Source organism: Suricata suricatta, chromosome 8 (assembly GCF_006229205.1).
Source record: "Suricata suricatta isolate VVHF042 chromosome 8, meerkat_22Aug2017_6uvM2_HiC, whole genome shotgun sequence".
Lineage (NCBI taxonomy): Eukaryota > Metazoa > Chordata > Mammalia > Carnivora > Herpestidae > Suricata > Suricata suricatta.
The window spans coordinates 25,772,663-25,797,526 of NC_043707.1; the positions used below are offsets into that span (position 1 = coordinate 25,772,663).

Sequence of the window (24,864 nt, forward strand, 5' to 3'; positions counted from 1 at the left end):
TGCTTGTCTAGAAGAGGCGAGGAAACCCAGTACAGTGAGCATTTCCTCCCAATGACTGCTGAGCAGTCCCAGTGAGATGACCCTGTTTTTCATAAATTTCATTCCCTATATCAATGAGGTATAGGGAAAGATTTTCCAATAGCAGAAGAATCAGTACATTTGTTCCAAAATTTACTTTCTGCAAAAATAGAAAACTAAAACCTGGCATGTCCAAGATCATGAGTTAGTTGTTGGAAAAAAAAATTCAGAAATAATTTCAGTACATTCCTTCACCATGAATTACTCCTAAGAAACAGATTTCCACAATTTCAATTTGAAAGATCTAAAATTACAATTCTCAGATAGCTGCCAACAGGTATGGCCCCCAAACAAAGAGGTCTTGCATTTCATACTAATCTCTTCTCAGCAAAAGGCTTTTATCATCTGCTAAAAACCATATACATGAGCCCACTTCACTTAAGGTTTCTGCATCTAATGTACCCACTGGGGTCTACAGAAGTCTCATAACCATATGCATATCATAATTTTGCCCAAGTGAGTCATTACTGCAATGCAGAAATTTGAGGTCTTGTTCTTTGTACTTGTTACATATTTAAGGGCAGGTTCACCTAAAATTAGTCATACCACCTAAATGTCCATCAACTGATGAATGGATCAAGAAGATGTGGTATATATACACAATGGAGTACTATATGGCAATGAGGAAGAATGGCATATGGCCATTTGTAGGAAAAGTGGATGGACCTTGAGGGTGTCATGCTAAGCCAAATAAGTCAGGCAGAGAAGGATAGATACCATATGTTTGCATTCATAGGTCTAACAGGAGAGACCTGGCAGGGGACCATGGGGAGAGGAAGGGGGAAAGAGAGCAGGGAACAGTGAGGGACACAGATCAAGGGAGACTACTGAATACTAAAGATGAACCATGGACTGAAAGGGGAGGGGGTGGAAGGGAGGGGGTGATGGTCATGGTGGGGGGCACTTGTGGGGAGAAGCACTGGGTGTTATATGGAAACCAATTTGACAATAAATTATTATTAAAAAATAAGCCAAAAATAAATAAATAAATAAAAATTAGTCATACCACCAACATCCAGGTAATTCATGATTTTTGAAATCTATTTCTAACATTTCTAAGCATTCTAGTACTTATAACTTCTTCACACATGTCATAGCTCCCCAATATTAGAAGCATCCCCCCATTTGCATTCTGGCTCAACCACAGAAACCGAGGGTCAAGGGTAGCCAAAAATTCACGGAAGGACAGACATTGTGACAATACTAACGCAGAATCTGTAGCCCAAGGCTCCTGATTCTCAGGCCATTTCTCCAATAAAGTATCTATATAGCCTAAAAATAGCAGACACTGACATCCTCTTTTCTTCTACTCAACTGTAGTGCTTAAAATATCTCTATAAGCGAGTTCAAAGCCATGGCCATAAAACAACAGGAAGACAGTCCTCTTCTCTGGACTGCCAACACATGACATGCAGAAGTAATAATTCTACTGTCCTAAATGAAGATCCCCATAATTGTTGAAAGAGGAACTAAGGAGCAATTCTCAGATAAATCACCCTATTTGTCCTCAGTTACCTACCTATCAACACAGTATTTCAGGTAGTCTAAACTGACAAAGAACAAGTGTGGAAGAAGCCTGACTACAATATACAGTACTTTCTGCTTGTTTCTCACTCTGCATCACAGCCCTGGTCTTTTACCTGGTTGTCAAGGAAGGAAGGTGAGCTAGGTCTGCATGTAGAACAGTCAAGGACCACACCTCAGGAGTAGAAGACAAAAGTATTCATTCCTTGTCTCAGCCTTTGTATTAACAGTTGTATTTTTACCTCCAAGAGTAGCCTTTCAGAAGGAAAGGGGAAGTAGGCAGGAAACTAGAGCTTATTTTAAAAATGATTGTTTTGGGGTGCCTAGGTAGCTCAGCTGGTTGAGCATCCAACTTCAGCTCAGATCATAATCTCACCGTTAGTGAGTTCAGGCCCCGTGTTGGGCTCTGAGCTAACAGCTCAAAGTCTGGAGCCAGCTTCAGATTCTGTGTCCCCTCCCCCTCTCTCTGACCCTCCCATGCTGGTTCATTTTCTCTCTCTCTCTCTCTCTCTCTCTCTCTCTCTCTCTCTCTCTCTCCCTCTCTCTCTCTCAAAATAAACACTAAACATTTAATAAAATAAAATGTAAATAAATAAATAAAATGTTTAATTTTGCTAAAACAGTTCACCTATGCCTTAAAAGCATCTTAAGAATTATTTTAACCTGGAATATTGCAACTGGAAAGAAATAATAAAGGAAATAGCCTGTTTTGTTTCTTAAAGGCATTTCCACCAAAGCTGTACAAAAGGAAAATGGAAGCTGGAGCAAGAACAGTTCCTGGTGCTGTTTTCTACATTATCGTTATCCTTGCTTTGTGCCTTGACTCACCAAGACAAAATATGGAGTAACTGTGCCAAGAAACTGTAATACCGTGCTTATTCAAATAAGCCTTTTAGCACATTTGTAGTCACTTTTTGGGGGGCATCTTACTTACAAAAGCCAATATAAACCACATCTTTAAATCTTCACTAAGTTTATACAAATTGGTAATTAAAAATGCCTTTGCATCAATAAAAGTTTTGTTTCAATATTAACGTATGAGAATGAAAAGTTCAGATAAAGTCTACTATTCCCTGGTCTGAACCCCTACAGAATTCACTCACACAGAAACACAGTCACCACTTGGAGAGATGAAAAGCTCCAGAGAACTTAGTACAGGCAGTCCCTGACTTCCAACTCTCACGCCTGACAAACACTTCCCTGAACAAAAACTTTCTGTCCTTCCCAACTGCCACCCCCAATATAAGCGCCCAGCAACAATCATCACGAAAAAAATCGTCTTTTTAACATTTTTGGACTATCACCCCACAGTTTACTCCCAGGATCCTTTAAAAAATTTTCTTTTTAGTTTTCTTGCACCACATTAAATTGTACCTAAACTGAAACTTTTCTCAGTTAAAAGTGTCCTTTTCAAAATATAGGAATTCTAACAGATGGAATCAACCATTTCTGATGTCATATAACTATGTTTCTCACATGTAACTAAGATCAGACTCACTAAGGCAAAGGACAGTCAGATTTGCAGGTGAGGGTGGAGAAAGACATTTTAAGAAACAGATAAGGCTGATGTGACAGGGGTACACACTGGGGTCAGGTAGCACCAAAAGGAAGACAGGGGAGTTCCCAAAAGCATAAAATGTACATGCACCTCTATACCATATAAAGAAGGTGAAGTTTAGCTTGTAAGGAGAATCTGTGAAAATTCTTCAAGCAAGTAACATGAGTCAATTTGCATGTTGTCAAAATGACATTAGAAGAGATTTGGAGAATGGATCGAAGAACAGTGAGGTAAGAGGCCAGCTGCTGTCATAATATAGCCAAGAGAATGTAGACCTGACCAATGACAGAAATGGTGCAAAGTGGTAAATGCAGAGAAACAGATGAGAAACACAGGGAACATAAATCTACAGGATGTGCAAATATGAGGAGGAAGAGGAAGAGCAGTAGGACTTCCAGGTTTCTGATAGGAGCAGATTTATGGCTTGGACGCCTAGTGCATGGTGCACACATCAACTAAGGGAGGAAATGAACGAGGAAGAGCAAATTTAGGGCAACTACTACAGTAGTTGTCAATGTGACACACGTTGAGTTTGAAGTGCTTACAGATGTTTTAGGTGGAAAAAAGACTGTAATAAGTACCTGGGTTTATGAAGCTGAGAAGAAAGGTCTGGGCTGGACATTTAAATACATTTGTCTATAGCTAAAAGGACAGACTCAACCGAATGTAACTTCCTCCCATACAGAGACTTCTGTCATTTTGTTTGCAACATGCACCTAAAATTATGTCTGCCCACAGGAGCGTATTATGGTGAAGAAATATTTAATGACTAGATGCCTTGGGGAAGTGAGGAACATGAGAAGAGGAGTAAACCTCACAGAACAGTGTTTTGAGAAATTCACTGGGAAACCACCATTTCTAACACTTGATAAGTTAGCATTTCCAAATCCCCAAAAGGCAATTTACAAATTATCTTTTGCAAGAAAAACAACCTGCTAACAAATTGGACACTGATGTATAATCTATACCTGGGATCATGCACTGTACAATCCCCATCAGTGTTTTCGCTGTAAGTGTTAAGATCTCAGTTTCTATGCAAATATTCCTTTTGAATATTTTAGAATATCTGAAGTTCTACTTGCACTGAAAATGACTGTCTACTTCCAAGTAAACAGAAATGACAGAAAGTGAGAGATTTTTGGTTTCGGCTTTGTACAAATTAGCACCAACACCTGCACCTCCGGACAGAAACAGGACTTTCCTTCTACCAACAGTTCCCAGAGTAAGAGGTCACAACTGGGTTTGTAACCCACATCCAAAATGTACCTGTTCAGGAAACAATGGGCATCCATTAGGGTTTTGATAATCTAGTTATCTAATAATATATAGTTATTTAATAATAAATAACTGCGCCAGGTAATTCCCAATAAATTGCAGTTGTGATTGCTAAAGCCTTAGTTGTAAAACTAAGAACCCATGACAACTGATAAAACGACACAGCACTGTATGTAACAGTTACGGATGCCTTTAGTATGATAGAGTCTTGTTCTCAAAAGTTTCTTAGAAAAGCAGAGAGGAGGTCAAGAAAAATGGTATGGTGGGAAAGAAACCATCTTAAAGCGCCTTAGTACACGTATCTGAAGGTATCCATTCTCTAAGAGATGCTCAACTGTGTCTCCTGTTGAGCCACATTTAATCCACAGTCTCGGCCTCCCTTAACGCTAAGACTTCTGCGCGAGGCAGGACAGCTCGCCCAAACTGTGCAGTTATTGGGGCAGTTATCATGGCACATACCTCCTTCCTGTTATGTCAGAGTCCCTGCTATCACGTTCACACACAAAGGAGGCTCAGTAAATGTTTGCTGACCGAGCAAATATGTGGAGAACAAATTAATCAGGCCACTTTAAAAAGGAAATAAAATTAAACTGTTTTCTAAAGTCAAGATATTTTAGACAGAGGTCATGTGGGACAATAATTTACAGTGCAAAGACTGCTGTTCATGCTTTGATACCAAAAATAGTTTGTACTTTTATGGTAGAAAGAAAAAAAAGTGGAGCCCCCCACACAAATATTTGCATGGACAAGAGTGCTTAATACACTCCACCTCATACCCACCCGGTTTCAGCTGTGCCTCTGCCACTTGGCAGGCTGCTTTCAGATCATCTAGGAAAGACGGAAGGCTGTCGTTTCCCAGGGCCAGGTCTTCCTGCCAGCCCTCGCCATGGAGAAGCTATCCCGACGGGCTAGACAGTGGGAAGACAGACCGCTGATCGCACCCATGGGAAACCAGCAGATGGCATCCACCAGTAGGACAGGGATCTCTTGGAAGTTTTTGCCTGGTGCATATGTGCTGATCAGTATCTCACTTTATATTCTTATCCCCAAAGAGGGAAAACAGAGGTCATATTATATGAGGGGTTTTTTCCTGTAAGCAATTAACATTGGAATGCAACAAGAGTATGTGATTAGCAACATCATCAATCAAAAAAATAGCAATTATGCCAAATCTCATTCAATTATTAAGCACTTTCTTATGTGCCAGGCAATGTACAACCAACAGACAAACATGAGGGTGGAGAAAATGAATACAATACTTTCCTCCAGGAGAGCCTGGATTCTAGCAGAGGAGGCAGACATGAAAGAAGAATACAGGGGAAAAAATGTGTAAATTGTGCTATGCGTTAGAAATAAAAAGCGTGGGTGTAAAGGACAGAGGACTAAAGGCAAAACCTGGGGTGAACAATATGGCCAGGAAGAGCCCCTCTGAGCAGATGACACTTCAGCTGAGGCCCAAAGGGCAAAAAAGAGCCCATGATGCAAAGAGCAGGGGAAAGACCACCTCAGGTAGAGGGAAGGGCACGTGCAAGGTAACCACAGTGGCAAAGGACCTGACGCATCAGAGATGAAGGTCAGAGGGCAGAAGCCAGTGAGTGAGAGAGGCTAACAGGCACTGGAATGAAAAAAGGGATTTGCAAAACCAAGCACCTTAGCTCATAGGAGTCTGAATTTTTATTTGAATATATGGAGAAGCCACTAAGAGGACTTACATCTGGGAATCATATGACCCAATGCTTATTTTTAAAGGATCACACTGCCTGGGGTATGGAGAATACACTGAAAGGGTTCAAGAATGAAAATGGGAAAGATGAGTTTTTTCAAGACAGAGACAGCCGAGGATTTCAAGAGTTTTACTTTCCTACATGCAACACAAGCATGGGCCCCTTGTGGGGTCAAAGAGCAATGTCCTCAGGCAGCTTGGCTTTGGGTCGGGGAAGGACATGTACACAGCCAACTCCAGTGGTGCAACAGGGGAGGGGAGCCAAAGTGAGTTTTAAACAGAGTGACCACACAACCCAGTTTTCCAGGAAGTCCTGATTTGTGCTTATTGTTCCAAGGTAATTATGAATACTGCCCTCTTACACATGCAGAAATGTCCTATATTAGGTGATAAACTCTGAGATCACTCAAGTTATAAACAAAGGATTTGTTTCAAAACAAAGGGAGTTTTGAAAAAAATGCATTTAATTCTGAAGGAAAAGATCATAAAAGCTTCAAGAAATAAGCAGCTCTGAGGCAGCTGCTGAAAGACAAACGTGACCGTTGAAAACGGCCGTTCCAAACAAGGGGAACAGCATAAGCACAGTGTGGAGAGAGCACGGGGCTGGTGCAAATCACAGCAACCGTAGCTGCAGCATGGTGTTCATGGAGTGCAGGGGATAGCAGAGGATCGAGAAAGGTAAGCCAGAGCAGACTCAGCTAGGACCTAACATTTCCTCCTATGCTAATGGGCTGATGTTTCATTTAGTTGGCTCTGGATGACTCCTGAAATTCCTTTAATAAGAGAGTACAAGGTCAACATCGCTGGACCACTCAAAGAACGAAGATAAGATGATAAGCATAAATGTTGAGTGTGAAGGGCCACCACGGTCAAGGGAGCAGGGAACTGGTAGGTGGAAAGGGCACTTGTAACTTTGAGAGTAAACCCAAGCGGCTTCGCACAAAATTCTGTCTGGCTGGGTTGGTAGGCAAGCTCCAGGTGCCATCTGGAAGATGAAAACCAAAGAGCTGGAGGTCTGGCCTGAAGGCAGGCTCAAAGGCAGGAAAGGGAAGGAGAAAGATGGGCTGTCAGGTTGGAAGAGGAGGTGGAGAAGAGCAGGCAGGGAAAGGTTATTTCAAGTCCATGTCCTTCCTTTTCAATGCCACAGTCTGTCAGTGCGTCTCCTCACTCAACCCGTGGAACCCTGGGCGCAGCAGGCAAATAACTCCCATGCTGGCTGGCACACACGTCACGACCACACCCCTCCGTGCCTCTGTCTGTCCTCCCCCCTGCTCTGTCACGTGACAAATACAGATTTAGAGTTTTCATCTGCGGAGGTAAGAAGCAGGTGATGATAAATTTTGCAAGCGGGCTGCCTAACTCTTTATTATGCTGCCTTTCAGTTAGAAAATAGGTTTGTTTATTTTAAAAAATTTGACAGTGACTATCTCTATGTTGCACAGGAGAGCGTTAGACAGACTCTGTTTGTGTAACTGAAACTTCGCACCAAGGCTGATTTGTTTTCGAAAAGTGCCATTCCACCTTCCAGCAAGGCATGCCAGGCCGTCCCCCAGCTGTGTGTCACCCAAGCGGCAGGAGCCCTTCTCATAGTCCTCATTACTTCTCAGGGAGACCGAATGCCAGGACTTTCGTAAGAATCCAAAGTTGTCATTAGCAGCCTTACTCGTCCAGTGTAATTTCATCAGCAACTCAGTAGATCATTCCGCACTGATCTCCAGGGGGACAGCTTGTCTGGCCCCAGAGCAAGCAGTGCATTAAAAACAAATGCTACCTACTGTTGACACACCTCGGGCAACTATTAAATCCTAAGTTTTGCTACTTAAACAAAAATTCTTTGGAGGACTTTCATTCTGTTTGGTTTTAGGAAGGAAAACATTTCCCGTTGAATTTGTGCAACCCAAACCAGAAATTCAAGTATAACATTATATTAAATTGAAGCTTTCTCTGTAATGGAGAAAACAGGTAATGGTCTTTACCCCCCACCAATACATAGCCAACATGTTCAGATTTCACTCACACCTGCCCCAATACTGCCACCACACACCACCAATTATTTTTAATACGGAGGACTCATACAACTCACAAACCACTGGTGCTGAAGGAAGAAGAAAGAAGCAGTACAAAAAATGGCCCGTTACCATATGTATAAAAAGCTGCATTATTTGAGGGAGCTGGTAGATTTATAGAGAGAAGAATATAACATAATTGTTCTGGCAGAGCGATATTCTAGTAAACTCCTATAAAAAGCAGCCATTTTGAAAACATTATTTTTTGTAATATAATGTCTATGGCATTTAGAAGAAATATTTTTTTTGCCAGTTTGAGGAAAAAACCCCATCTTAATAGGCAAATAAATACAGAGAACATGAACAGGGTGCTAGTATTGATAATTGTCATATAAGAAGTGGTTTAAATATATAATAATTCTTACAAGTTTTTCCAACAACATAGTACTGCTCCTTTTCCCTTTTCTAAAAATAAACAATAAGACAAGTCAGTTCATTTGAAAGTCAGACTCTTGCAGCACCTGCACTGGGGTCACCTGAGGAAGCTGCTGCCACATTCCAGCCCCCACCCCAGGGGCTCCGGCTCCACGGGGTGATGCCTGGGAATGTGCCTGCTAACAAGACCCCCGGAGCTGTTCCAGCAGAGGTGGTCCAAAGACCACCCTTCAAGGAGCATTATTCGGTAGGTTTCCTATCCATACAGCTAATTGCTCTCAATCTAATTACAGCCAATCTCATCCACTCAGAACCATCACCAGCAATTAGGACCTGTCCGGGTTTGTATTACATGATTTCAAGACCTATGACACGAGCACTTCCTGAGCAAATGCAGGTGCAGTGGTCACAGAATGACTGGCCACATCTGTGTCCCTGGAGGCAGACGCGAGGGCAAAGCGGCAGTTTCCGCAGAGCTGTGACCAGTGACTGCAGGCCATGTCTCATCAGGCCACACGGCAGAGTTCCTGAAAGACACTGGGGGGCCCCTGACAGACTGGCCTGTGTGTGTGAGCCACTTTGGTGTCCTCTCCATGTGTATTTGTGAGCACTGGTGTAAGGATGCACACAGAGCCCTACGTGGGTAAAGACCCAGAGCTCTTGCAAGAACTTTCTTACATATATCTGCTTGACATAGAAAATTTATCAACACCTGATCATTCAGAATACTAAAATAAGTTCTTTTAAACATCATTAGGATCCAGCAGTAACTCAAGTACATGAAAACAGCTGGGTTCCTATGTAAAGCAGGTCTAGTGGGACTGAGGGTTAAGTACAGCAAAGGCTGCGTCATCAGGTCCTTCCAGCCCGAGCTTCAGGGACTCTCTAAAAGCAAGTATCAGTGTGACTCAAACAGAGCACAGAATTTAGTACGGTTCTGTCTTGGACAGTATTCACTGAAATGTTCGAGGGAAAGCTAAAAACAATGGTAATATTGTATCTATCTTCATATTTAATTAAAAAGAGAGCTAACAATGCTTCCAAGAGGCAGGTCACTCCTTGTTCAGCACAAGATTTTTCTGTGCAAAGCTATTTTCAGAATGGCCAATAAAATAATTTGGCATATCAACACTTATGAATGCTACCATTTCAGAAATGCTACCGATGCTTTAGCTAACAACTCTGAAGATGACGTATAAATGACAACCCCACAGCTGGAAGCAGTCATAAGAGAATCAAGAACATCATCCATTGTCAAAGTCCAATCAAATCAACCACCTTCCTCTTCCCTCATTGTGCCTGGAGGTCCCAAATGCCCTCAACAGAATGGTATCAGAGGAAAAGGTTTATAGGAAGGAGAGTTCTATGCAAGACCTTGTATATCGTATTTCAAGGTTTAAGAGATGAGATAACCATTTTCTCCTGCACACGAACTGTATGAAGAGCAGAGAAAAAAGGAAGGATGATGTCCTACAAAAAACTAACGGAGAATACAAGATGTTAGCAGACTTAAAATGAGAACCTTACACTGTTGCACACATTTAACAAAAACCACACGAAGGTGAGCCATGGGCAGATGGCTTGGTTTCCAGCCCAGTGAGTGCACATTTGGCTCTCTGGGCAAGACGAGGCAGTCAGCTCTGCCTATGAGCACACACTGAATCTTCAAACGCACCTTTGGCTTTTCTCCTTGGAAAAAGAATTACAAATTGGGCATCAAGACATCCGACAGTTCTCAAGTAACATTTACCACAGAGAGCTGCCTGTGCCTGCCTTAAAGCCCACCCACAATTTCATTTTCAATTAGCAGCTCCTCGAAAGGCAGTAATGAAAGCAGTCGCTAAAGAGCATTCAGATGTCACTGAAAGACTGCAAACCCAAACTGTAAATAGCACATTGTGAGTCGCCTGTCACCACCATCAACTCCCACGGGAATCTCGCAACATGTGGCTATCACAGCCATCTGCTCGGCTCCCCACCACCACCACTGCAAACCACACAGCCACCCACCCACTCCCACCTCCCACTCACTACCTGTCATGTGCAGGCTTGTGTGGAGATGGGGGTGCCATGAGCGGAGATTAGAACGCAGAACGCAAGGGGGCCTGTTTCACATTTTGCAGCTAAGATCTGGCCACGTGCGGTAACATCGTATCACCAGAAGAGGGAAAAACTTCAAATTGAATGAACACAAAATGCAGTTTTACATAAAGAAAGGAAGTCCTGTCCACCCCGTCCACTCTCAGAAGTGTAGTGTGAAGGGAAAGCACCCCCCTCGGCCTCCCATCACCCGTACTGGAGGAATTTATGTGGGCAGAGCTGAAAGTCATTTCTCTGACTTGGTTTGTTACTCCTCTAACAATATACAGGATTTTTTAAAATTTTAATGTTTATTTGTTTTTTAGAGAGAGAGAGAGACAGAGCATGAGTAGGGGAGGGGCAGAGAGAGAGGAAGATGCAGAATCTGAAACAGGGTCCAGGCTCCGAGCTGTCAGCACAGAGCCCAATGCAGGGCCCAAACTCACAAACCATGACTTCATAACCTGAGCTAAAGTCGGTCACTTAACCGACTGAGCCACCCAGATGCCACACAACATACAGGAGGCCCTTAATAAAGTTCCATGAACATACACACATAATATTCTTACTCTGGGATTTAGTAAATGCCACAGTTTATTTTTTTCAGTGGAGGAGCCATTGCTATAGGTCTAGGGATCATTTAAGCATTTTTTAAATTGCACTTCCTTTTCCAATTCAGCCTGTTTTCTCTCTGTAGGTCTTGGTTTATGAGGTGGTAGTCAATGTGCTATGTCCTCTTTTAGTCAATTTTTACTAAATTTTAATTAAAATTATATATGTCACTTGGGGTAAGATTTATTACTGGCCACATCACTCCAAACATCTGTCTCACTGAAATCAAGTGGTGATTATCGCTTTTACCAACACCCAGGACTGATGGAATATATCCCAGATGATAAGCTAAGGAGCCAGGAGACCAAAACAAAAATTCTAGATCTCAAAAAATAAATAAATAAATAAATAAAACCTGTCAGTCTCCAAATGCCCAAATTAAAACAAACAAACAACAACAACATTCATGTAACTTGTATTAGTCCCATGTTTCCCAAGTACCTCCAATACAATACACACTAACTCTGAACAGAGAAAAGCGTGGAATATCCCCAAGATGTTAAAATCTGACATCTTATGATGATTCCGAGTTAATCAACATTCCAAGAGTGGTGATAAGCCAATCTTTCTCCTCCCAACCTTTTATTATCTGTTTTTATTCCTTTCTCTGTAGTTTAGGCAAAGGGGGAAAAATAATCTGCAACTTAAATTCATCAGAAGGAAAAACAGAGGGTTTTGTTTACTATCTCAGTTTGTAACTTTCATGTGACAACACAATTTTTGAAAAAAGCAAATGAATCCCAAGAACACACTGAACATGAAAGTCCCAAGTATGAAATAAAAACGATCTAACTGCAGCTCAGTGCCTTGACACTAGCTCAGTGCACCTCCAGTCATTTAACCACTATAACGAACACACTTATGAAAGAGGACCCCACAAGGTCCATAGGTCTTTTCATTACCAAGGTATAATCCCTAATTGCATTAATGTTTCAAACGTTCTGATTTCCAGAAATCTGTAAGCTCTTGAGTCAAGGTGGATAAATACCTGTGTGATTTCAGGCTGGATTTCTACCCAAAACTAATTAGCCGGTCTTCAGAAATAGGACTTGAACTGAATCTGTTTAATCAAAGTTGTCCGTTATAAATCCTGCTTTGCAAGTTAATTTCTACTAGTAACAATGTCACGAAGAAGTCATCACACAATGTGAGTGAGTCCGTCACACCGAAGGATGAGCTCCTGGTAGTGGATGCTCTCACTGGGACCGACTGTGGGCAGCGACAGACTGCTCCAGCAGGATGGATGGGAGCACAGCTGGTGGCTTAGTCACCTGAGCCCTGCTGTGTCACCAACACAGCCACCTACTCCATGTAAGGCCAACATGCAATGACCATGTATAAAGCAGATGCAGTTTTAACTTTAAAGGCTTGGCACCAGGATCAGGCCCTCTTCTTCCTAGACATCAGTATACATTTTTGGTATCCACGGTGTCAGCTGTAAATCCTCACAAAGTCTGATTCCACCATACTACATTTCCAAAGAGAGGAACCAATTTCCACTCCTTGCAAGTACCCATATCAACTTGTATAAAGATTTTTAAACCATATAAGTCACTCTCATCAGCAAAGTTAGAGTCTACCTACTAGGCTCCTGAAATATCTCTGAATTCCTTTATCTCTCTCAAATGGTATCCTCCTGTGGTGAGAAGCAATCTCAGTAGGTACCTCTTTGTCTGAGAAGTCCCACCCATAGCTGAATGCATTTTTAGAAACTAAAATTCAGTCAGGAGGGAGACTCTGTGGTTTATTTTGATGATCCATTCTGGTTGTTTGTTGTAAGAGTTCATATGGCCTGAAAATTCATCCTGGTTCACTTAAGTCTATTTCCTCTGATTCAATTCCTACCAGAGGAACAAAAGACAGGCTAATGGACTAAATGGAAGTTTAGAAACACCAGTTCTGAGCCAAATCTGAGAGTTCTCTTAACTCCCATTAACTTTTTCTCATTGCTTCTCTATTTTTAAAACTCCTTTGCTTTCTGTGTTGTCAACTACAAAGTAGTAAAATTTTAATTCCTCTCCTGTGGTCTAGAAATGAGACATACTGAAAGAAAACTCAATGCTCTGGGAAGGGTTAGATTTCCAAAAGTGCTTCTAAGGAAGTCCTAAGCTAGACTAGAAGGCTAGAAGGATTGGCCATGGGTCACTTCATTGTGTCCTTCAGGAGTGTCATTGTGACTTGGTCTTGCAGGTAGAGAATCAGGCTCCTTACAGAGACAACCTGGGCAGCCTCTGCTCTGGTTTCCTGCTCCCAAGTTTAAGTAAAGAGGGAGACAAAAACCCTACCACACATCTTTACTAGAACTTTTTAAAAGTACTAGCTAAAAAATAAAAAGCTAAAACTGTTTAAATGTAAGGTCTAAATGTTCCCATCATGAGCAAACAGTTCTATGTAGGATATATAGAATCCAGGGGGTCAGAAAGACCTGCATTCTTTTGTAAAACTTAACTTATCCTCTTTTCATGTTTAAAATCCCCTCTGGAAATCAAGGAGGATGTTCAAGCCCGCCATATAAAACGTGCAGCTGTCTGAAAAGACAGCTTCCAGCTCAGCATCCCCTACATCCGTATATATTTATACATAAAAACATAATCCAACAAATAAGTTCCACTGGGGTGGTTAAGTGCCAGTTAAAAAGCTTTCTCTTCCCAGTATGAGAAAATATCACAAGAATTGAGGCTTTATAATCAGGCAAGAGAAGGAAAAAGCAGCTTGATTTTAGAACTACACATCTCTCTTATAAAAGTATATAATTGCACTCTCCTCGTAAAAAGATTAGTTGCCTTCAACGGATTCTCAGAAAAAAAAAATCCTATTATTTCCTCTCCATGAAGGAGTAACATCTTCCCATAATTACAGGAAAGCTGTGCATTAAGGTGCCTGCTCAGGAAGTACCATTTCCTAATAAGATGCAAACCTAATCCACTCTCACCAAGTCAAAAATAAAGACGAAATTCTCACCTCCTACGGCCCTCTTTCCTCTGTAGCTCTCCCGATTATAATTCCCTCAGTAAGAGGCACTAAGCAACAATCCATTAATTTTGAAATTCTCCTCAAGGACATTCTCATCTCAAGGCCCCCTCCCAGCCAAGATGGTCACATTCAGCTACTTTATCTGGTAAGAGGCAGAGGCAAGGGAAAAAGGAACTGTGAGGTGTCCGTGCATCTTGCACGACAGGATGGCAACATCCAGTGCCGTCAGCACAAGCTTTTGAGCATCTGCTGTGGCCCTTACGCGCCTGTGTGTGTCATCTTTTATCGATCACACAACAGAGAGCACCTGCCTGGGCAACACACATGTAGCCACGCCTCTGCCTCCCACTTCTCTCTTTTAAATGTCTTCTCACAGACTATCAATTAGAGACTCCAAACAAATTACGCTCAGAACTCCTGTGGTCTTCCTCTATAGACCTTAAAAACATTATGTATCTCTGTTGTTGTTTGTAAATTTAAAGAACCATGGAACTCAGCGAGAGGAGCCTGAGAAATCACCTAGGCCAAACCCCTGACCTTCCAGATGGACAGCAACCCACAGAAACCTGTTCAGAGTTTCAGAATAGCACATGTGACTCTAGGAAGAATACAAATGAAAACTATTAGAGCTTTTTTTCAGTTATCAACTTCTGCTTCCCTTCCTACTAGAAAAATAACACTTGATTTGGGGAGTATATTTTGGCATCAACACTGAAGGTAAGAAAAACACCACTTGTTTTGAAAACTCTTACATAGACCAGAAAAGTACGATTCATTCTTTCCTTCTCCATGATTCATAAGGAGTCAAAATAATTGTTTTCAAATACTTTGCCTAAAAAAAGGATGGCTTTGATTTCAAATACCATTTTGTACCAGAAGGATGACCATTAGAAATAAAAGCTACTTGAATTTGAGACACACAAATCCCTCTTTGATGATCACCAGAGGACAAGGGGAAAAGAAGAATTTTGAGCACAGAGAATGGAAAAATCAGATGAGGTCTGGGATTAGAGAGTCAAGGGTGAGGAACCACAGTTTAGCTTAGACTCAGGATTAAACTGGTTTCTGTTCTGGAAGGGTAGGAAGCCTTCCTCCAATCCTGTTGAGAGGAAGGGCCTGAGAGAGTAGTAGTGGGTAATGAATGACCTTTCTCACATACCTCATACGGAGAAGTATATGGGAGCCACATATATCACAGGCACATCACCTTTTATAGACCCTAGCCCTTCCTCCCTCACGCCACTCTCTTTCCAGAAACAATTACTTAGGAAGGAAGGAAGGAAGAAAGGAAGGAAGGAAGGAAGGAAGGAAGGGAGAGAGGGAGGGAGGGAGGGAGGAAGGAAGATCTTTATACAAATGTGGTTGCTTTCAAACTTTCCAGCTCTTTCTCTGCCATCTGAACATGGTAGTTTATTGTGTTTCTTTTTATGCCTTCATAGGCCATTTCTAGAATGAAAGTCATTCCCTATGACTTAACTACTCACATAGTTCCAAGAAATACTTACAAGACCCCCTACAACCTGTGACCTGGAGTTCTCTTTCTCTTCGTGCCCAACCCTTATCTCAAACAAGGGAGGCAGAATGTACAGGGAAAACAGAGCAATACAAAGAAATCTGGGTCTAAACCCTGGCTCATATCTCACTGTGAGTGGCCTAAGATAAGTCACCTCACTTCGTTGAGATCCAGTTTCCCCATCTGGAAAGTAAACATCTTATCACCCTCTCCCCGGGTGAATTACAGATCATATAAACTCCCTTGTTGATGACTGCAGGATGGTATTCATTAGATAAATGCTAATCATCACTATTACAACACCAATCTGGCATTTAATTTCAAGACACATATGTGCCTTCAGAATCCCTTCTTTGTGTGTCACATGTGGGGACACTTCCCTGAGACCCTCTGTGTCCGTGCTGACATCCATCACTGTAGATGTTTTCTCGCCAATACAATTCTCATTACCCATCAGGCTGAACTGTGACCCCAGACCTACTTATGGAGGTTCGATCATATTGAGACTTTTGGTCTTTCCCATCTTTTCACTAAAAATCATCACCAAAAATTCACTCTTGAGGCTTTAGAAGAATGCTTTCCAAACTAGCCTGGCCGTTATCAAATAGGAAATTTCTAAGACCACCAAGTTCTGTGCCTCGCCCCCTAGAGATTAGGTCCTAAGGAGGGGAAAAAAATTTGTGTTTAATTACACTCATAATATGATTCTAATCATCTGTGAAGCTTTGGAACCACTGTTTTGTATGATCCTAGATTTCTCCCTCTGCAAAGAAACATCTGCAAACTGGAAATTACCTGTTCAGCTTCTAATTAGCAGCACCTGCTCTGTGAACCACACTCCCTTCCTCTGCTTCCTTCAAATGCTAGTCAGTTGCACCCAGTGGTCCCGCCAAAAACAAACAAAAACACCCAGGACACAGGTAACTCAGCAGGGCTAAAGCCTCTGGATTTGTGCAGAAAAAATTGCTATAAACAGCTTCATTTCTCATTATTAATCTACCTCATGTGGGAATTTCCACAGGCAGAAAGGCTCCCCAAATGCTAAGAGCTGTATTTCCTTGTGGATCACTGAAACCTACTGATTACCAGACCAGCAGGCCCTACCACCAGACTTTCATACAGTCAGGAGACCACAAAGACAGTCCTGAATTACAGACTAAGAGAACAACTGAAGAACTGAAAGGCGAATTCATTTCTTCACCACTGCTCTCCCACAGGCCACAATATGTGCTGCTTTGGAAAGCGTAAATCTTATGCAAGGCACTGCCTGCATGCAGACGACCGTTTTTAGCACCTCAGAACCTCCAGATCCACAATGTATGTGATCACACCTGCCCGTTCCATTTGTCCCAATTATGAAGATCTCTGCCCTGCCAGCTGGCCAGTCTGTCCCATATGCCAGCAGCACCAGCATCGAGCTATGTTGCCGTGAGCACATCCGATGACAAGGGTACCGGCGCTGAAGTTTCAAACACAGTAAAACCCCTGAGCCCAGCTGTGTGCACGACTCTGCGGGGCAACCCTCCAGCAGCCCAGCAAGGACATCTTCTCTGCCCGTCAGGAAGAACCACAGAGGGGCAGGCGTGCGAGGAAGGGATCCTGCAGCCACAGAAAAGGACAAACCCACGCTTCCTCACCTGTCTGAGTCCCTTCGGCATCTTCTTCCTCTTCCCAAGGTGCTGGCAGAGGTTGCGGTCATTCTCTCGGTCTGAGCTGTAGTGGTGCGGGTGGCTGAGTCTGCTCTTCTTAGAATGAAAGGCCAGGCCATTGGTAAGTGCTTCTCGCTTCTTCTTGGTCAGAGGGGTCTGGCGTTTCTCCACACGTTCCTGAGGCTTAAGTGCTACATCTTTCTATAGAAAAGATGAGGAAAGGAGAGTGATGGTTATACAGGTGTCGAAGGTCACACCCAAAATACAAAATGGGCCAAATGGGGTTACGGGAAGGGAGAGGGGAACACAGGAAAGCAGGGTATGAGAACACCTAAAACTGAGAAATACAGCTCTGAACTGTTCTGAACCCCTAATGCCACCATATATAGATCCTTTCTATTCATGTTGGGCAGAAAAGTCAAGAAAGCACAAAGCATCTGTCCATTAAAAGTGATTTCACTGCTTAGCGGCTTTCAATGCTAGGTCCAGCACACAATGACATTCCCCAAGGAGGCTCAAAACACTCACGTTCCAAGTTGGTACATCAATTATGTTTCAGAAAAGAAGTACTAAGTGCATGGATGATTTAAAAAAAAAAAAAAAAAAGAAAGAAAGAAAGAAAGAAAGAAAAGCAGAAGACTGAATATACCCGGGCCAGGTGGACATGAGCCAGCAAGAAAGAAACTATCAATTCATATGATTAAAATGTTTCCTTAATGCATTATACTTTTACCACAAGTTCCTCTGAGTGTCCTTAATTCCCAGTTCTCTGTAAAATGTAACAACAATATTATCAACAAGATCTACAGCAACTTTTCATTTACTGCTGTGTATGGCTGGGGGTGGAGGGTAGAAAGGGTAGGAAAACGGTAATGGATGTCCTGGAATAGGAAGCAGCATTTGTAGAGACAAGAGGCGGGCATTTCAGGCTACGAGATCTGGTGAGCACTATGCCTGCAGGCAGCTCAGAATCTACTAAAATACCAAGACCTGGGTCCACGTCCTTAGGAGACTTAAAGTACCCGGCTGATAGAATATCAGTGAATGTCCTTTGAACTCTGAGAAATGTTGCACACATTAAGCACTGAAATTAAAAAAGATTTAACACTCAGTCGTTTGTAAATGAGTGGACATGATCTTATTTGCACAAAAATGTTCCTTCATGGAGCCTCACCCCCATATAAATAAATTCTGTTTCTGTGTTTCTGTGGTCCTAAACAAATGTACATTAAAACAAACAAAAAAACTAAACCAAGAGTTTCCCTTTACCCATTTCTCCTTTAAAATACCTCACTCTCTTCCCCTTCCCTTCTCCCTCCTTCCCCACCCCTCCTCCTCTCTCCTTTACAGTCCTTGGGTCCCTGATCAATTCTCTATCGAACTGCTTCTCAATACCCAGCACTGCCCACGAGACACACACACACTGTTCTCCGAGCTCTTTCTCCAAATCGCCCAGGGCCCTCAGTGTGGGACCCTCACATGTGCTCCACCTTGGCCTCCAAGCCGTACCTTCCACGCGCACCCTGTTTCCTAGTGAAAGGACTCTTAGCAGGGCTGCTCCCTCAGGAAGACCTTTCTTACAATGCTAAGTGCTATTCTCAAGCCGTCACATATTCAACAAGTATTCTGTATGCACCCAGTCCATACCAAGTACAAATTTAGCATTATCCAATAGGCACTGGGAAAACAATCCTGTATGGAAAAAAAATCCCCACCTCACGGAGCTTAAAATTTAGGGACAAATACTAATCACAAAAACATTTCACTGCAAATTAACTATCTGCTCTAAAAGAAAGAAAAAGGGAACTACAATTGAGGGAAATGGTCTCATCCAACGGAGTGGGTTGGTGCTGAGGAGATGACTATGATTTGACCTAGTTCTCAAAGTCTGAGCAGACAGAACAGCTTGTGCCAAGGCCCTGAGGCAGCTGGCAGGAGGACCCCTTAAAAGAATCAGAGCACAGATTAAGTCACCATTCATCTCAATAACCCCAATGCTTCATATACAGAGTCAAGCAAATAACAGGTGGTATATATGTTTATGTCTGCTAGATAAGTGAGACAACTGGTTAAACTATCCAAACCTATTAAGCCACAACAGTGATTTAACAACACCCCAAGCTGGCACTAACACAGAGTGAAGCAAACTGGAAAAGTTCATTGAAACAGGAAATCAAGGAACCTAGCAGGCATTGCTGAAACAAGATCACAGCAAACAGCAAGAAACCCCATAAGGGGTAAAAGGCCTAAGCCCTGGAGCAAGACAACATCAAAAATACCTATTTCCTAAGGCAAATGAGTAGCTTCTGGTCATCTTCTAGCAGCTATCAGCACAGATGATTTACCCTCTGTCATTGGAGAGGCAGCTCTCCAGGGACAAGGTGGATGTGGTGGTCAGTGTTTAGGAGACCAGCTGGGATCGAAGCGATCACACGGCCATTGATTCCACAGTCTCAGAACATTGTACACTATGCCTAACACATGGTAAAAGTTCAATAAATGTCTGCTGTATTTATTCCTTTGTCCAGCGTCCACTACCACAGTCAGCTATGTCAGACATCTGCTCGGCCCAAACTGCTCTGCGTTTAACATCACATGCAACCAAAACAGTCGGTGATCATGAAAAGGCACTCAGGAATGACGGCAATGCTAGCAGAAGCAGCCAGGTGAGTTCCATCGTGGACTGCTTCTAAGCCATATGCTCAATTGCACTATTTCTTCTAAGAGTAATAATGTATCAACTCCCCACAGGGTTAAGGGGGAAAAAAAAACCACTCCTCTCTTTGTCACACAAGCCTCCTACTGCCAGCATTATATGCATGTAGAGTATCGGATTAATAAACAAATGATACTTAATAATGTATCAACTGCGCTTTTAAAAAAATTACGCCATTCTCTTTGGAGACCAAATCTCCTTTCATACTGAAAGTGCTCCAAAGTATATTGAAAATTATGTGCAATTCCATACAAATGTGAATTAATATTTATGAGAGTATGGAATAATTTTTTCCAAATCCATTTTATTTTCATGTAGCATATTAATCAAGGCATTCTCACCTCACCACAGAATAGCTACACAGAGCAAATGTACCCCATGCCGTGACATTAGCTTGTAAGAGACCTGCCGAAGTCTTAGCAGCAGCAAGTACAATCATCTTAGTTCCAATTAATATTGAGATTTTCAACTCTGAAGGGTGTTGGTGGGGGGAGAGGAAGAGAGAAAGGATCAAAGTGTGTGTAGAGGTGCTGGCTTAAGAGGTAAGAAGAAATCAAGAGTCTTTGAAAGGTTTTTATTATATAAGCGGTTTATATTTTCAGTGACTAGAAATCACCTCTATTCTTTCAAAGATACCATATTATTTATAAATTGCTGAATAGACACATCGGTATAATTCCTGGATAAACCAGGCTGCTGCCTTATTCATTCCCTTTGTAAACAGTTACTGGCTGCTTAGTATGAATAAAGTAAAATAATCTTGTAACTTCTCATTGAATGTCTTGGAGGGAAAACGACAAAAAACTGTCCACTACGAGCAACAAGAATGAAAGACAAACAGACTCATTATAAATTACTCACCTTACAACATTCTAAAGAGCTACGCACATGACTATATATCCATTCACCCACAAACTATGAGCAACTAATTTGAGAATTTCCTTAGAGAAATCTGGTTGGTCTGAAACTGTAGTTCAGAGAATAAATTTTTACCCTCAACGAATGATGATTTTCAAAGGCCAGTTGATTCACTTGTCTACCACGATATAGGCTAGCAATTCCCAGAGAAAATTAGCGTCCGTCCGAATTACCTGCAGTGTATTTTGAAAACAAGGTGACTGGGCCCCTATACTTGGCAAAGGAAGCATTTAGCAGACAAGCACTGGGAGGGAGAGGTGGGTAGGTGGAAGAATGAGGTGGATATCTGGGAAAAAAATGTTTTAAGGCATTCATCTGACGATTAGGAAAGCCAGCCAGCCAGCCAACAACAGAAGGCTGGCTAAGAAGTAAGAAGATTTAGACATATTTGCTGGCAATAGAGGGGGTAAGCACACAAGCCATGCACAACAGATGGGAATAGGTTTCATGAGTAGTTGAAATTATGTGATTTTTAGGTCACTGGTGATGGAGGGCAGGGTCACAGTGGCACACACGCAGTGAGGCTCAGGAAACCGACTATTTCCTTCAACACCCAGGCTTCTACAAAATAGGTGATCTTGCTCTTGACTTTCCCGTCTCTCAAATGATAATCTCTCGCCAAAGCCTTCTCCTGCCACTCCTGAATTTCAAAATGAGATGGTTCGGTGCTGTGCAGACTATGGGAGAGCGACAAACTGCAGATGAAGCACTGTCTCAGCGGCGGGGTGCCTTTGCTGATTACAGATGAAGCCAGAGACAATAGAAAATGAGGGCACAATTTGCCTGCCTTGCATGAAATAGGTTTTAGAAAGAGAGTCTCCATCTGATTTTTCCAACCAAACTAATCTGAGAGCAGCCTATCACTTACAAAGCGTCTGTGGTATGTGTGTGTCTGCACGTGCCCATGTGTACCTACGTGTGGGAAAGAGGGGTACAACGTAAACAGAACCTCTTCTGTGTAAGTTATTTGATCTTAGAGACTGGCAAAGAAATAACAAAGAAGCCAAGAGAAATAAGAAAAGGCGCCTTTGGCTGTCACCATCAAAAAGCATTCATGGCTGTGTTCTGTCATTTTAGTTTGTCAAGTCCTTTGTTGGCTTACTGGATTCCATTTGTACTTACTTTTGAATGGTTTTACAAATGCTGATTCCACCTCATCCCTTAAGTGCAAATAAAGAGAGTGTGTTTATAGCGATTGTAAAAAGTGAAAAACCAGAAAAGAGACAAAACATTCAGCTCTTTCAAAACTTCACTCTGTACAGACACGGTGACACTAGCCGGGACTCCAGACTCCCAACCACACCTTCAGAGACTGAACATTTTAGTAAGGAGACTGCATTTTGGAATTTACAAACAAAATAACCAAATAGGACATTCAGAAATAATTCCTAATTCATGGGACAGCTGGGTGGCCCGGTCGGTTAAGCATCTGACTTTGGCTCAGGTTATGATCTCACAGTTCATGGGTTCAGGCCCTACACGGGGCTCTGTGCTGACAGCTCAGAGCCTGGAGCCTATTTCGGATTCTGTGTCCCCCTCTCTCTCTGCCCCTCCCCCGCTCGTGTTCACTCGCGCGCGCTCTCTCTCTCTCTCAAAAGTAAATAAACATTAACTTTTTTAAATAACAATAAATATGAATTCAAAAATTCCTAATTCAAAAAATACCTACTCCGCACTAGGCACTTTGCTTACCCATTAGAAATATATGAGAAAGGATCCCTGAACTCAGGCTGTTTAGTTGGGTGCAGAAGAAGAATCAACGAGCTGTCACAGTAAAACAGGTTAGGAGGGGGACAGCTAAGGGGCCGCATGCTGCCGCCTTTGACACTGCCTTAGAATAACCAGCCGCAGTCCTGTCCCGGCACGAAGACCGAAAACAGGACCAATGGAACAAAATAGAGTTTGAAATAGATCCACATATAACTGAATAACTGGTTTTCAGCAAAAACACAAAAACAATTCTGTGGAGAAATCATCTTTTTAACAAATGTTGACGAGACAAGTAGTGTGTGTGTGGGTGTGTGGGTGTGTGTGGGTGTGGGTATGGGTATGCGCGCGCACATGCACACACAAAAAAATTTATTTTGATTTGGGGTGTCCTGGCTGGCTTGGTTGGTGGAGCATGTGACTCTTTACTTCAGGGTCCTAAGTTCAAGGCCCACACTGGGTGTGGAGCTTACTTAAAATAATAATAATAATAATAATAATTCTGATTCACATCTCAGTCTAATTAGAGAAATTAATTAAAAATGTGTCATAAACCTAACTATAAAATCTAGAACTACATAATTTCTTTTTTAAATTTTCTTTTAAATGCTTATTTATTTTAGAAAGTGAGGAAGACAGAGTGTGCATGGAGCAGGAGCAGAGAGAGAGGGAGACACAGAATCCGAAGCAGCTCCAGGCTCTCAGCTGTCAGCACAGAGCCTGCTGCAGGTCTTGAACTCACAAACCATGAGATCATGACCTGAGGTGATGTCAGATGCTCAACTGACTGAGCCACCCAGGCGCCCCCAAAAACTATACAACTTCTAAAAGAAAACAGAGGAGAAAACTTGTATGACCTTGGGTTAAACAAAGATTTCCTAGACATGATGCCAAAAGCACAATCCATAAAAGAACAAAGTGATAAATTATACCTCATCAAAAATTAAAACTTCTGCTCTTCAAAAGACACTGTTAAGAAAATGAAGAGACAAGTCGCAGAATGGAAACTATATACAATGTGTCTATATCTGAGAAAAGTTTTGTATCCAGAATGTATTTTTAAAGCTCTCAAAACTACTTAAAAAGTGGGGCACCCTTATGGCTCAGTCAGTTAAGTGTCCAACTCTTGATTTCGGTTCAGGTCATGATCTCAGAGTCTTGGGATCAAGCCTCACATTGGGCTCTGGGCTAAGTGGGGAGCCTACCTGCGATTCCCTCCCTCCCTCTCTCTCTGCCCTCCCCCCACCCATTCTCTGTCTGTGTGTGCACAAAGCAAATAAGTTAACATTCTTTAAAATCCTACATAAAAAGAAAACCAACCCAGTTTTTTAAATAGGTTTTTGTTTAAAGATTTGAACAGTTAGCTAAAGAAGACATATGGGTAGCAAGTAAAAGATGTGAAAAGATGCTAACATCAAGAGTTGTCAGAGAACTGCAAACTAAAACCACAATGGGATGTCACTACCGACATATCAGAATGGCTAAAACGAAAAAGATTCATCACACCAATTGCGGGCAAGGATGTAGAGGAATATTCATACACTAATGGGAAAAATAAAAAGTGGTACTGCCACTTTGGATAAAAGATTTGGATGCTTTAATTTTTTTTAATTTTTTGTATTATTTTTTATTTTTTTTGAAATTTTCTTTTATTTTTTTTACTTTATAAAGTTTCATATTTTTTTAACATATGCAATTATTTTCCATCATTTACAATACAGTAGTTACAATGACACTCCAAACAGAAAAGAAAAGTAAAAAATCAAAACACCAACATCTGTTTCATGTAATTAGACTTACACAGAAATTAGAAGGTTAAGTAACAACTAGTTAATCACCTAATTTCACAGCTATCTGAAGTGGCAATCGTTATATAGCAGCTTATCTATGATACACTCAAGATAAATGATACAATTTATTACTTGTTCATAAGCTACAACACAGCCTGCTTAATACCTTTCCTTAAATTCCACCTCTATACTACAATATGCTTGAGGTTCATGCAAAAAAGTAGCTACCTTTTATGTAGGAAATGGATGATTTAAGTCTTTGGTGTTGTAAAAGCAACTTCATTTAAACATAACCACCCCCACCACCA

General features: G+C 41.8%; 1 protein-coding gene across 1 annotated transcript in view; it reads right to left on the reverse strand.

The window, feature by feature from the left end:
• AUTS2 (activator of transcription and developmental regulator AUTS2) overlaps positions 1-24,864 on the reverse strand; it is a 1,101,201-nt gene that overhangs the window by 808,918 nt on the left and 267,419 nt on the right. The window contains exon 3 of the mRNA XM_029946052.1: positions 17,414-17,626. Coding sequence (XP_029801912.1) covers positions 17,414-17,626 — 213 coding nt within the window. The remainder of the gene's footprint in view (positions 1-17,413; positions 17,627-24,864) is intronic.